At 44.1% G+C, this 14,379-nt stretch overlaps 1 protein-coding gene across 1 annotated transcript in view; it reads left to right on the forward strand.

Moving 5' to 3' along the window:
* TMEFF1 (transmembrane protein with EGF like and two follistatin like domains 1) overlaps positions 1–14,379 on the forward strand; it is a 229,096-nt gene that overhangs the window by 162,255 nt on the left and 52,462 nt on the right. The window contains exon 6 of the mRNA XM_077809187.1: positions 12,833–12,929. Coding sequence (XP_077665313.1) covers positions 12,833–12,929 — 97 coding nt within the window. The remainder of the gene's footprint in view (positions 1–12,832; positions 12,930–14,379) is intronic.

The raw sequence follows: 14,379 nt of genomic DNA on the forward strand, positions 1-14,379 counted from the left end.
TCCATTTATTTCTGTAAGTTAGTAAAAGTGGCAACAAAACAAAATCTCACAACACGGTTGTGAGGCAAGGACAGGAGACAAATATAGAGGGCCTGACTGTACAGTCTTTAGCATTTACACAGGTAGTGACTTCTGGGTGAGTGATCTCCTGGGTTAGTGCTTGCTATCCTGAGTAAGGGTATCACAATCAGGACCATGGAGAGGCTAAGAGACAGATGTCTGGCCCTTACCTGAAGGGGCAAGGAATGAGGAACCCACTCCGCACTGTGTGGTCCTTGTAAGAACTTGGCATAATGGTATTGCCTTTGTTCATGAAAGTGCAGGGACTGCTCCCTCATCACTCTTCTGGGCATATGGTGACTTTCCGACCTCCTCACTATCATATGTTGGTGCATAGTTTGTCAAATGCATATTTTTGAAGTTGTTTAGCTTCCCTTTGGAGCATCAGGAACTGGCTCCTGAGGAAACAGATCACAGGAGTAGTTGAATATTAGTCTATTCCTCCATGGTGATTCTTATGCAGTCAGAGAAAACTCATCAAATGCTACCAGAAATGTTAACTTTGTCTGAGATAACTCATTGTTAATGCATAAGAACACTGTTTGTGAGTTAAGTTTGCCAGATATGTAATATACCTAACACAGAACTACAAAAGGAAGGAAAAGAAAAATGAAAGCATCTAACATACCCTCTACTCCTCCACCCTGAGTCACATGCCTCATCACTAGAACAACCGCTGGACAACCCAATCCTACCTTAATTCTGCCTCAGGAGGCGTGTCAGTCTTCAAACTCCCCCCTTCCCCAAACTCAGAACCACACTAAACGGAGAAGATGTCTCTCCTGCCATTATCTATAGTGATCTCATGGTCGAAGGCAAAGGTGCTGGGAGATTGGCCTCCTGCTGGGGCAGAGCTAAGGTTGCTGTGTGGTATTTTATGGTGAATGATGGATGTTCCATCAGTGAGGTGTGGATCTCTGGGTGGAAGAGGAGAACTCTGCTCCTAAACTGGCTAAACAGTTTGACAGTGAACAGGATCTTCCACATTGGTAACCATTCCTTACACAAAGACTAGAGCACACAAGCCAGCAGAAAATTCAACTTTATTGAAAGGTATGAAAATTCAGAATAAATATGCTGTTTTTCATATAAAACAAAGGGTATGTCTACACTGCATTCAGAGGTGTGACTGCAGTATGTTTAGACATACCCAAGCTAGCTTTGATCTAACTAGCTTGAATACCAATAGCCATGAAGCTGCAACAACACAGGCTAGCTGCTCAAGTACATGCCCAGGTCACGAGCAGGCTTATATAGCCCATGCTGGCACAGTTTTGTTGCTATTTTTATTGGACTTAGCTTGATCAAAGCTAGCTCAGGGATGTCTACACATGCTAAGTCAACTTCTGATTGCAAAACAGAACACAGCCTTAACTAAGGCATCATAATAGCGTTTCCATAATCTGTCAATCAGACAAGTCACTAGATCGTAGCCTTCAGCTACAGCCTGTAGTAAGGGTGTTGTGGTGCTACACTGCCTCAAGGAGGTGCATTCGGAGGCATTTTGGAGACATCCTAGTTGTGCTGAGAGGAGCACAATAGGAGACACCCGTCTTAAGAGGTGCAGCACACAACATGGTCAGCATGCAGGAGTGATAGAGCTCTGGTTCCCCCTATTTCCCAACCCATTTTAGATAAGTCGCTCTTAAGAGGGACACCTCTCTAGCAGCATTTGTATTCAGAACACAGAGGCTTCAGCTCTTAGTAGGGGGTGCAGGTCAGAGAGCAGTCCTTTCTGCATGGTCACATAAAGACTGGCCACAACTTAACCATAAACACTAGTCACTCCACTCTGGTACAGTGTATTTATATTTCAGTTTCATAGTATTGGATTGTGACTTTAGGCACAGCCCTGAACAAAGTGTGGGTATGTATGCTGCACTATCCTGGGGTAGCCCTGGAAGACATTCAGACTCAGAGAGTATATCTACAACAGCAAAGAAAACCCCGCGGCTGGTCACAGGGCTGTTTCAGTGGTGTGTAGACTTCCAGGATTAGACTGGAGCCTGATCTCTGGGACCCTGCTACCTTGCAGGGTCCTAGAGCCCGGGCCTCAGTCTGAGCCCAGACATCTACACAGCAATGAAGCAGCCTAAGCCCCAGGAGCCTGAGTCAGCTGGCACAGGCCAGCCATAGAGGTCTAGTTGCTGTGTAGACATAACAAGAGATCAACCCCGGGCTGCTGTGTATGTGTGTGTGTATGTTAATTTGATGGTGGCCTGAGACTGTGAAAAGAGGGAACAAATGAGCATTCATTGAGAACAAAATCAAGATGCTGAGAACAAAATTAATCAAGACAACACAGGATGTGAACAGAAGAAGTTCTTTAATTGCCTATGCTCCAGTGCCAGGAGCCTGGGTAATAAACAAGAGGAATTGGAATTGCTCATTTATGAGCATAAATTCAATCTAGTTGGTATTACTGAAACCTAGTGGGATGATTAGCATGACTGGAATGTAGAAATCAATTATTATAACCCATTTAGGAAGGATCGAGTAGGTAAAAGGGGAGGGAGAGTAACATTCTGTCAAAAATGGCATTACCTGTTTCTGAGTCACTGACAGCTTGGAAGAAAATGATCTTGAATGTTTATGGATCAAAGTCCCCACAGATAAAGCACAAGATTGGTACTAATTGTTGTCTGCTACAGACCACAAAATCACATTAGAGAACAGGATGACCAGCTCCCTAAGAACCTATCTTTAATGCGGGGGGGTGGGAGGGGTGAAAGAGAGGGGATCTCTGTGATCATGGAGGACTTTAATCTGAGTGACACATGTTTAAGCCTGGAAGGATTAGATTTTTATTAGTTAATGTTGGTAAGCATTGATTTCACTATACACACACAAACCGATAGATATTTCTATTGATAATAACACAAATGTTAGCACAGTTTGTTTTAAGGATATTTACTGTGTATATTTTGATATGTGATGTTGACAATTTATGTTTTAACAAACATATACATGTATAAACATGTATAAAGCTTTAACTTCTTGAATCTCCACATCTACTGTCATTAAGTTGTCTGTTCCCGCCATAATTTCTTGCAACTGTGAAAACTTAGTGATTAAAAATAGAAAATATGCATAAAAATAAGCATCAGTATTAGCCTCATGCTGAGCAGTCCTTTCGAATGAGAGGAGATATGCCTCTACGTCATCTCCTGATGTCATCTTTGGCAGACAACCAGTGGTCCTCAGGGTTCGCATCCCGTCGGACCCCTGGCCTGGGTGGTGGGGATCTTCAGCTGGTCCACCACCTCTCTCAAGAGGGCACGATCTTGGGTCGCCTGGCTCATCAATAATTGATTGGTTTCCTGCTGTAGCTGTATAGACTCCTGTTATGCCATTGCCTGAACCCGGGTGGCCTCCTGCTGGGCTACCATGGCTTGTACCAGAGCTCTTACCACCTCCTCCAGTGTGGTACAAAGCAAACAAACCAAAACAAAAAAAAATCCAAAACCCCAGTGCACCTTTTTAAAAAAAAAAAAAACCTTTCTTCCACCACGCTGTGAACGAAGTCCCACTCCTGACACTAGTTGTGACAAAGCTCTGTTCTAGTCTCCGTGGGTCCCGCATTTCCTGGTGGATTTCGCTAGCCTCAGAGGCTCACTGTGACCCTCCATGTAACCCTTCTCTCGCTAGAGACAAGCGTCACAGTCTACTGAGCCATTTTCAGTCTCTATTGTCTCCCAGTCTCAGTGATTAATCAGGGGACAAAGGGGGGGGGGGGAGAGCCTGGGCCCACCCTCTACTCCAGGCTCCAGCCCAGGGACCCAATAGTATCAGCTATGGTAGCTGACCTTTTAGAAACATGACATGTACAATTCCCTGGGCTACTTCCCCCACAGCAGGAGCAGTGGGCCAGCATTCTTGCCCCTTTTTGTGTGGAGAGGCCCAGAAGGCCTACTTTGACTTGCCTGCCACGGATGCCACTGACTCTTCCTGTCTGAAAGCAGAGATCCTAGCATGATCAGGGGTAACGGCAGCAGTAAGGACCCAGAGATTCCATGAGTGGAAATACCAGGAGAACAAACCCTCGAGGTCCCAGCTATTCGATCTCATACACCTCTCACGGAAGTGGTTAGAGCCCAAGGTGTGCAGGTCAGAGGAGATTTTGGAGACCCTGGTCATAGACCATTACATGCGGGGACTGCTGCCAGATCTCTGCAAATGGGTAGGCCAGAACGATCCATCCACGTACGACGAGATGATCACGCTGGTAGAAAGACGAATGACAGCCAGGGAACTGACCCGACTGCCCAAGGAAGGCCCCTTTCAAAGCAAGCACCCAACCCCAAACCTGGAAGTTTGGGCAGCCAAACCCCGGGGAGTCCTAGGTGGAAGAAGGGGGGGCTGAAAACCAGCAGGGACCCCAGAAGGAAGGGATTGGCCTGAGTGGGGGGAACCCTGGGACTAAACCCCCTAACGCCCGGGATAGGGAGTGATTAAAAGCAATTATAGATGTTATGCATGTGGGGAGTGGGGAGACACAGCAGCACAGTGTCCCAGCGCTGAGGAGCCTATGCAATGTAACTTGGGGAATTGGGAGGTCCCATTCTACTTATCCACCTCACGGGTGTCGCATTAGCCCCACATAATTACACCAGGCCAGTGAGGATAAATGGAGCAGAGACTACAGCGCTTGTGGACTCTGGGAGTGCTATCACCCTCATATCGGGTAACCTGGTAAAAAGTAGTCAGCTGCTACAAGCCAAATGCATAGCAGTGATGTGCGTGCATGGGACCGTGAGCCATTACCCCACCATCCCAGTGGAGATAGCGGTTCAGGGAAACCCCATTGAGGTGACCAGGGGCGTAGTTCCTAAACTCACATATCCTGTAGTCATTGGGAGGGACTATCCAGGGTTTGATAATTTACTCCCCCTGGAGAGGCTGGAGGGAGGTGGGGACCCTGAGGACAGCAACTCGTCACCAGAAGAATGCCAACCCCCGAGGTTCGCTGAGATTTCTCAGGATCTGTTCTCAGCCACCGAAAAGACCCGGAAGACAAAACAAGAGAGGAAGGCCGCGAAGGCATTGGGAACCCAGATCCTGACCCAGGGCCAGAAGATTTCCCTAGTAGGCAGATGGACGCACGCAGCCAACAGAGAAACTTCCACCACAGAAGGTGAGCCAGAGGCTGCCTCCAGCCATGACGGCGGCGAGCCGTTGGAAGAAGCAGAAGCCAGACCCTGGGAGCTTGGGCAGGTTAGTCCTGGGAGAGAGACTTTTGGGAGGGACCAGGCAGAGGACCCCAGATATGATAACGCCAGGAAAGAGGTGGCCAAGATTGATGGGATACCCGTGGATGGGAAGGTCCAGGGTCCCCGGACCTTCCCCTATAGTGAAAAAAGATCTCCTGTACCGCGTGGTGCAAATGTAGGAGCAAGAGATACAACAACTTCTGGTGCCACGAAAACATCAAAAAGCCATATTGAGTCTCGCCCACAGTCACCTGTTTGGAGGACACCTAGGGGTAGAGAAAACCCAGACACGGATCCTGCGGAGATTCTTCTGGCCAGGAGTACATGAAGATGTCCGGCGATACTGCACCTCTTGTCCAGAGTGTCAGTTACATAGCCCTCGCCCATACTTGCAGGCTCCTTTGATACCTCTTCCAATAATAGAGGTTCCTTTCGAACGGATAGCCATGGATCTGGTAGGGCCCCTAGAGAAGACAGCTTGGGACCACCAACATGTGCTTGTTGTACTGGACTATGCAACCTGGTACCTGGAAGCTGTTCCCCTGCGCAACGCAGCTTCCAAGACAATAGCTAAGGAGCTAGTATAGATCTTTGCCCGGGTTGGGCTACCCAAGGAGATATTGACTGATCAAGGGACACCTTTCATGTCCAAGTTGATGAAAGATCTCTGTTCATTGCTCCATGGACAAGCCCTACGGACCTCTGTATACCACCCGCAAACAGATGGCCTTGTGGAAAGATTCAATAGGACCCCCAAGGCCATGATCAGGAAAGTGGTGAGCCGGGATGGGAAAGATTGGGATACCCTATTGCCTTACCTCATGTTTGCCATCCGGGAGGTTCCGCAAGCCTCCACGGGTTTCTCTCCATTCGAACTACTATATGGGCACCACCCTCGGGGCATATTGGATATAGCCAGAGAAGCCTGGGAAGAGGAGCCAAATCCTGGAAGGAACATAGTTGAGCATGTACTGCAGATGAGAGATCGGATAGTCCGAGTTACGCCCATTGTACGGGAAGACTTGGAGAGAGCACAGGAGACCCAATGAACCCACTTGGAGAAAGTTGAGGCAGTACTGTGCACCTTAAGGCGGGCTGGCCTCACTGCTAACGCACCATAGGGCTAGCCATAGCTAATGCTAAACGCACCATAGGGCTAGCAGAGGCTAGGTACCTGGAATATATTGTGGGAAGGGGTATAGTGAAGCCCCAAATGAATAAGCTAGAGGCAATTCAAAACTGGCCCTGGCCGACCCGAAAGAAGCAGGTCCATGCATTCCTAGGCGTGGTAGGCTACTACCGACGTTTTATTCTCCACTTCGCCACTAGGGCAAGTCCCCTAACGGACCTGGTGAAGGCCTGAGGTCCAGACATGGTAAAGTGGACCGACGCAGCAAAGGGGGCATTTACAGACCTTTGGACGGCCCTCTGTAATGACCCCGTACTCATAGCCCCGGACTTTAACAGGGAATTTATTTTACAAACAGACGCTTCCGAGGTGGGGGTGGGGGCAGTTCTGTCACAAGTGGTGGGAGAAGAGGAACACCTGATCCTCTACCTAAGCAGAAAGCTTCTCCCAAGAGAACAAAAATACACAGTAGTCGAGAGAGAATGCCTTGCTGTCAAATGGGCTATGGAGACACTGTGTTATTACCTCTTAGGCCGGCGATTTACTCTTGTGACGGACCATGCACCCCTCCAGTGGATGCAGCAAAATAAGGAAAAGAATGCAAGGGTCACCAGGTGGTTCTTATCCCTCCAACCATTCCAGTTCCGCATACGGCACAGGGCTGGATGCCACCATGGCAACGCTGATGGTCTGTCATGAGCATACTGCCTGGCATCCCAAGTTGCCCAACTCTATGGTGTTGAGCAGAGGGGGGGGATATGTGACGGGGCAAGGCCAAATGGCTATAGAAAAGTAGTGGGAAATAGATATATTAGCTCCAGGCTAAACAAATCCCTGGTACCAGGATAAGTGAAATGGTAGCTGCTCCAGGTCAATTAAGACACTTGGGGCCAATTAAGAACTTTCCAGAAGGTAGGGAGAATGCTAGGTTGATTGGGACACCTGAGGCCAATCAGGAACTGGCTGAAACTAGTTAAAAGCCTCCCAGTTAGTCAGGTGGGTGTGCATGTCAGGAGCTGTGGGAGGAAGTTGTGCTGTTGGAGAGACTGAGTAGTACACACCATATCAGGCACAAGGAAGGAGGCCCTGGGGTAAGGGTGAAGTGGAGCTTGAGGAAGTGAGGGTTGCTGTGGGGGAAGTAGCCCAGGGAATTGTACGTCATGTTTCTAAAAGGTCAGCTACCATTGCTGATACTATTAGGGTCCCTGGGCTGGAGCCCGGAGTAGAGGAATGGCCCAGGCTCCCCCACACCTTTGCCCTCTGATTAATCACTGAGACCGGGAGACAACAGAGACTGTGCAAGGAAGGATAACTTCCTCACCTCCCTCACTGGCTTATGATGAAAATGGCTCAGTAGACTGTGACCCTTGTCTTTAGAGAGAGAAAGGTATGTGGAGGGTCACAGTGAGCCTCTGAGGCTAGCGAAATCCACCAGGAAATGAGGGACCCACAGAGGCAAGGACAGAGCTTTGTCACAATATATATATCGATTAAGGTGGGCTATTATCAGCAGGAGAAAAAAAACTTTTGTAGTGATAATCAGGATGGCCCATTTCAAACAGTTGACAAGAATTTTCCCCCTACTGTTACTCACACCTTCTTGTCAACTGTTTGAAATGGGCCATCCTGATTATCACTACAAAAGTTTTTTTTCTCTTGCTGATAATAGCCCACCTTAATCGATTAGTCTTGTCAGAGTTGGTATGGCAACCCCCATTTTTTCATGTTCTCTGTATGTGTATATATATATATATCTCTTCCTACTGTATTTTCCACTGCAAACATCTGATAAAGTGGGCATTGGTCCATGAAAGCTTATGCTCAAATAAATTTGTTAGTCTCTAACGTGCCACAAGTACACTCCTCATTCTTTTAGCTGTTTTGCTTAGCAAAGAGAAGGTTATAAGGTGATTTGATTACAGTCTATATGTTCCTACATTAGGAATAAATATTTAATAATGGGCTCTTCAGTCTAGCAAAGATATAACATGATCCAAAGGCTGGAAATTGAAAGTAGACCAATTCAGACTAGACATAAAGTGTAAGTTTTTAACACTGAGGTAATTAACCGTTAGAACAAATTATCAAGGGTCATGGTGGATTCTCCATCACTGACCATTTTTAAATCAAGACAGGATGTTTTTCTAAAAGATCTGCTCTAGGAATTATTTTGGGGAAAATTCTATGGCCTGGAAGTCCTAGTCTACAGGAGGTCAGACCAGATTGTTGCAGTTGGTCCCTCTGGCCTTGAAATCTATGATAGAAGAATGTTGATAAATTGGAGAGGGTTCAGAGAAGAGCCATGGAAATAATTAAAAGATTGGAAAACATGCCTTATGGTGCAAGACTCAAGGAGCTCAATCTATTTAGCTTAACAAAGAAAAGCTTAAGGGGTGACTTGATCACAGTTTATAAATACATATGTGGGGAATAGAAATTTGATAATAGAGGACTCTTAATCTAGCAGACAAAGGCATAATAAGATTATGGCTGGAATTTGAAGATAGACAAATTCAGACTAGAAATGAGATTTGAATTTACAATAATTAGGATAATTAACCATGGAACAATTGACCCAGGGTTTGATAGATTCTCCATCTGTGGAAACTTTAAAATCAAGATTGGATGTTTTTCCAAAAGGTGTGCTCTAGTTCAAACAGGAATTGATTCAGGGAAGTCCTATGGCCTGTGCTATACAGCAGTGGTTCTCAAAGCCAGTCTGCCGCTTGTTCAGGGAAAGCCCCTGGCGGGCCAGACTGGTTTGTTTACCTGTCGCGTCTGCAGATTCGGCCAATCGCGGCTCCCACTGACTGTGGTTCGCTGCGCCGGGCCAATGGGGGCTGCAGGAAGCAGCGCAGGCCAAGGGACATGCTGGCTGCCCTTCCCACAGCCCCCACTGGCCTGGAGCAGCGAACCGCAGCCAGGGGGAGCCGCGATCGGCCGAACCTGCAGACGCGGCAGGTAAACAAACCGGTCCAGCCTGCCAGGGGCTTTCCCTGAACAAGCGGCAGACCGGCTTAGAGAACCACTGCTATACAGGAGGTCAGACTAGATTATGACAGTGGTCCCTTCTGTCTTTATAATCTATGAATCTATCACTCTGAATTTATATCAACTATAAATTATTGCATCCAGCTCTCCTCATGCTTTTTCAGCTGTGCTGGCAACTGAGTAAGAAATGGGGCCAAGACTTTACTCATCTCTTTGTCTATCTAATCCCAGTTTATCTGCTCCAAGTGCATCTAGACCTAAGGTCCAAGAAGCCATGTAGGTACAAGGGGGCTTCTTCCTCTTCCATACTCCCAGGCATGCTGCATTTAAGGGATACCAACAACTTAGAATTTACATTTCTGGCATAATTTGTTTAACTGGCTATTGTTACAAATAGCACATGACCACTATAAGAGAAGGAGATGAGAGAAAATACTTTTCTCTGTTACTAACTTTATCTTTGACAACATTTTGTATTTTGTATAGTCAATTTCACTGTTTCAGTATAGTCAGTTTCCCCTGTTTGAGTCTTTTTAAAGTCAACAAAACAGAGAAAAACACTTTAAAAGTAGGAAAATGTGGTTGTAAAACCCACCAAAATTGGCAGTGTGACTCAGGGACAGGTTAGTATCTGAAATTATTTTAAACAATTTTTTTAATCACTGTATTGTGATGTTAGAGTGTTCCTTTAATGGTATATTATTATACCATTATTTTTATTCCAGTATGGAATAAAAATAATGCAATATTATTTTTATTCCAGTATGGAAAAAATTGTGTTCTTAAAAGGATAAAGACAGATTTAATTCTTTAAGGTGCACTCATCATACATATAAATGTATTATAAAATATAACTAGACACAGCTTTGGTTGTGTTTGATAATTTTATATTTATATTGCCCATCTAACATTAAAATGTGTTTCATTTTTAATGTGTGTGTTTGGCTCAAGTAGATTTTATATTTAGCTTTAACTTGGCCACTAATAAAGGCAAGAAAGCTGTGACAATAGTTTAGAAAAAATGTGAGCTTTGAAATATGAAACATGTTTTCATATTCTGCTTTCCTGGGGAGTTTTTAATTTAGAATCAATTAACAGAAATATAAGTCATTATGGTGTATAAGGATCCTGTAGTGTGTAGAGATTCACGGTGATCTGACATGCAATGTTTGACATGTAATAATGCCTTTAAAATACACCATGTCCTTCTAACAATGCAGTACTTTTGGCCCAGTGAAATTTTTGTACCTCTGAAGATCTTAATATTCTTCTGGTTACATTGTTCTGCACTTTGAATTTGAAAACTATATTTTTCTTGATCAGCTTGATATTTTTTATGAACTCGTGGAGAGAAAAAAAGAGAACACCATTTACTATGATATTCCACCAAATGTGTCATAACAGTTATAAATTGTTATAAACAGCTCAGGATTAAACAAAGACTGTGAATGGCTAGCCAACTACAAAAGCAGTTTCTCCTCCCTTGGTGTTCACACCTCAACTGCTAGAAGAGGACCTCATCCTCCCTGATTGAACTAACCTCGTTATCCCTAACCTGATTCTTGCTTGCTTGTATTTATACCTGCCTCTGGAAATTTCCACTACATGCATCCGACAAAGTGGATATTCACCCACAAAAGCTTATGCTCCAATACGTCTGTTAGTCTATAAGGTGCCACAGGACTCTTTACCGCTTTTACTGATCCAGACTAACACGGCTACCCCTCTGATACTTGACAGTTATAAATTAGGCATCTATCAAATTCTAGATATCCTACATCAGAACATTGTGGATCTACATTTTCCTCCCATGTGACTGATGAGCTGTGATGTCAGTGTGAACCACAAGAATAATGCTGTTGCCTGTAGGACCAATATTTTTGAACCTTGGAGATGTGTTCTATCTTCTACAGGAAGTTCCATTTCTATCAGTATCTTATCAGGATAATGCTCTGGGTCTTCTGTATGTCCTAAACCACTGATGATGATAAGCATGAAAAGGAATAGGCTGGAACTATGAGAAATTAGTATAATCTAGTACAAAGTAGAAGAAAATCTATCCTCAGGGACGTAGAGGAAAAAATCATTACATGTAACAAGTAGTTATATGGAACTATGTCTATAATTACAGAACTTCAATTAAAATTTTTTCCTTTCTTTCTGCTTGGCTATGTATACATTCTTTACATGAACATCATTAAATTACCAGTCAAATGGTATTAAAAGGTGCATGTTTTATATGGTGTTAGTGTCAAATAAAGTTTCCTTAAAATGAGCTAGTATGTATATTAGTGTTGGATTTAGAGAACTGAGGAAAATCAATAGCAAATCACTCTGTACAACAATAAAGGAGTAGTAAATAGCAAATGAAGCAATGGTTTTTGTTTGGTTGGGTTTTTTTTTGTTTTTGTGTGCTATCTTGTAATTGTTATCACTCTATCAAACTTTAGTTGTTGCCCAATTTTGGAAGAAGTAATACTAGTGAAGCTAATGACTGTGGTATAAATACATGACAACGCTATGCCTACAAGCTGCTTTCCTGTTGAAAGGCAAGCTGCCATAAATATAAAGGGAAGGGTTACCACCTTTCTGTATACAGTGCTATAAAATCCCTCTGGCCAGAGGCAAAGTCCTTTTACCTGCAAAGGGTTAAGAAGCTCAGGTAACCTGGCTGGCACCTGACCCAAAATGACCAATGAGGGGACAAGATACTTTCAGATCTGGAGGGGGAGAAAAGGCTTTTGTCTGTCTGTGTAATACCTTTGCTGGGAACAGATCAAGGATGCAAGCCCTCCAACTCCTGTAAAGTTCGTAAGTAATCTAGCTAGAAAATGCATTAGGTTTTCTTTGTTTTGGCTTGTGAAATTTGCTGTGCTGGAGGAAATGTGTATTCCTGTTTGTGTGTCTTTTTGTAACTTAAGGTTTTGCCTAGAGGGATTCTCTATGTTTTGAATCTGACTGCCTGTAAGATTATCTTCCATTCTGATCTTAGAGTTGTTCTCTTATCTTTTTTGTTCTTCTAATAAAGTTCTGGTTTTTTAAGAATGTGACTAGGTTTTTTTGGGCCTTAAAAATCCAAGGCTGGTCTGTGCTCATCTTGTTTATTCTCAACCCTCCCCAGGAAAGGGGGTGTAAGGGCTTGGGGGGATATTTTGGGGAAATAGGAACTCCAAGTGGTCCTTAGCTGAGTGTTGGTTTGTTAAAGCACTTGGTGGTGGCAGCGTTTTACCTAATCTAAGGGCAAAGACTTTGTGCCTTGGGGAAGTTTTAACCTAAGCTGGTAAAATAAGCTTAGGGGATCTTGCATGTGGGTCCCCACATTTATACCCTAAAGTTCAGAGTGGGGGAAGGAACCCTGACACAAGCTAATTTGCGTAGACAGAGTCATAGCATAATGTAAAAGAAGTCATATTTTCTGATGACACTGCCTTGTTTTATTTAGAGTATGAAGGATCTGGAACAGAAGTTCACAGAAAACACTCCAAATGTGGGGCTTGCAAGTACAGGGCTGAGTGTGATGAAGATGCAGAAAATGTTGGGTAAGTAATAAGTTTCCTTCCAAAAAAGAAAAGAAAAAGATAAAATCATGATAATATTCCTGACCGTAATCTTCACTTTTAATATGTGAAATCCTGCAGCTATTTGGTAGAATTGCATGTGAATATATGTAAACAAGGAGCTACATGTAAGGATTTATTTTCTGCTTTACTTTAAAGCCTTCACAAATGGTTTATACTTCATTGGCATAAATATCGCATTTCAGCTTGATTTCTGATTAAGGACATTATAAATACATTATTAAAATATGAATAAATAAAGGAGTCTATCAATATCATTACAATAAATAGCTTTAATGAGTTTTTTTTTAATTCAGGTAAGAAGGAATAAGGAATCTTTTAAAAAAAAAAGAAATCAGAAAAATGTTAGTCCACTTCTCAGTTCAGATTTATTATCTACTGTAGCCCATAAAATGGTATAGGCATTTGTCAAGGCTGTCATTTCTGTCAAAATAAACTTCAGATCAAAATATTGAGCGGAACTGGGGATCTGATTCAGTAATTTTTTTCTAGGTCATTGTGACATTTGACCTCTGAAACACATCTTTGGGAAACCCCTCTTATGAAAAGAAAAATATCTGTCAGTTGTCAAAGTAAAGGACCATGCAAGGAATAGTTTTTAGAGAATTTTAAAGAAAATCCATAGTGCACAAGCAAATGTGCAAATTAGATTACATTGAGGCCCTGATTACACTACATCATATTTATATTGCATCTGACAATATATTTAGGCTGTTAGCACTGTCCTCTAAGACAGTGGTTCTCAAAGCCGGTCTGCTGCTTTTTCAGACCTGTTTGTTTACCTGCTGTGTCCGCAGGTTCGGCCGATCACGGCTCCCACTGGCCACGGTTTGCCGCTCCAAGCCAATGGGGGCTGCGGGAAGGGCGGCCAGCATGTCCCTTGGCCCGCGCCGCTTCCCGCAGCCCCATTGGCCTGGAGCGGCGATCGGCCGAACCTGCGGATGCAGCAGGTAAACAAACCAGTCCGGCCCGCCAGGGGCTTTCCCTGAACAAACGGCAGACCAGCTTTGAGAACCACTGCTCTAAGGTACCAAACTATGTGTTGTCATGCAAGAGACAGCTCCTCAGAGTGGCCCTATAGGCTTTAGTCCTTTAGGCTTTGGGAAGAAAGAAGTTAAAAGGTTTTGCATTCCAGATTCGCAAGTAGTCATACATTAGCATTGCAGTGCTGAAGGAGGTTATCTTTAGTGTCTGCTGTATGGTGAATACTGGCTTTATGGTTGCTGAGGCTCTGGGTAAGGTGTTGTGGGAAATATCATACCATTGCCTTCCAGGCCTCGCTCTGGTTGTACAGGTTAGTGATATTTGTGATGTTGTTGTAGCCATGTTGGTCCCAGGATATGAGAAAGACCACATGGGTGAGGTAATGTCTTTTATTGGACCCACCTCTGTTGGTGAGAGAGAAAGACGA

The sequence above is a fragment of the Eretmochelys imbricata genome, chromosome 2 (assembly GCF_965152235.1).
Source record: "Eretmochelys imbricata isolate rEreImb1 chromosome 2, rEreImb1.hap1, whole genome shotgun sequence".
NCBI lineage: Eukaryota > Metazoa > Chordata > Testudines > Cheloniidae > Eretmochelys > Eretmochelys imbricata.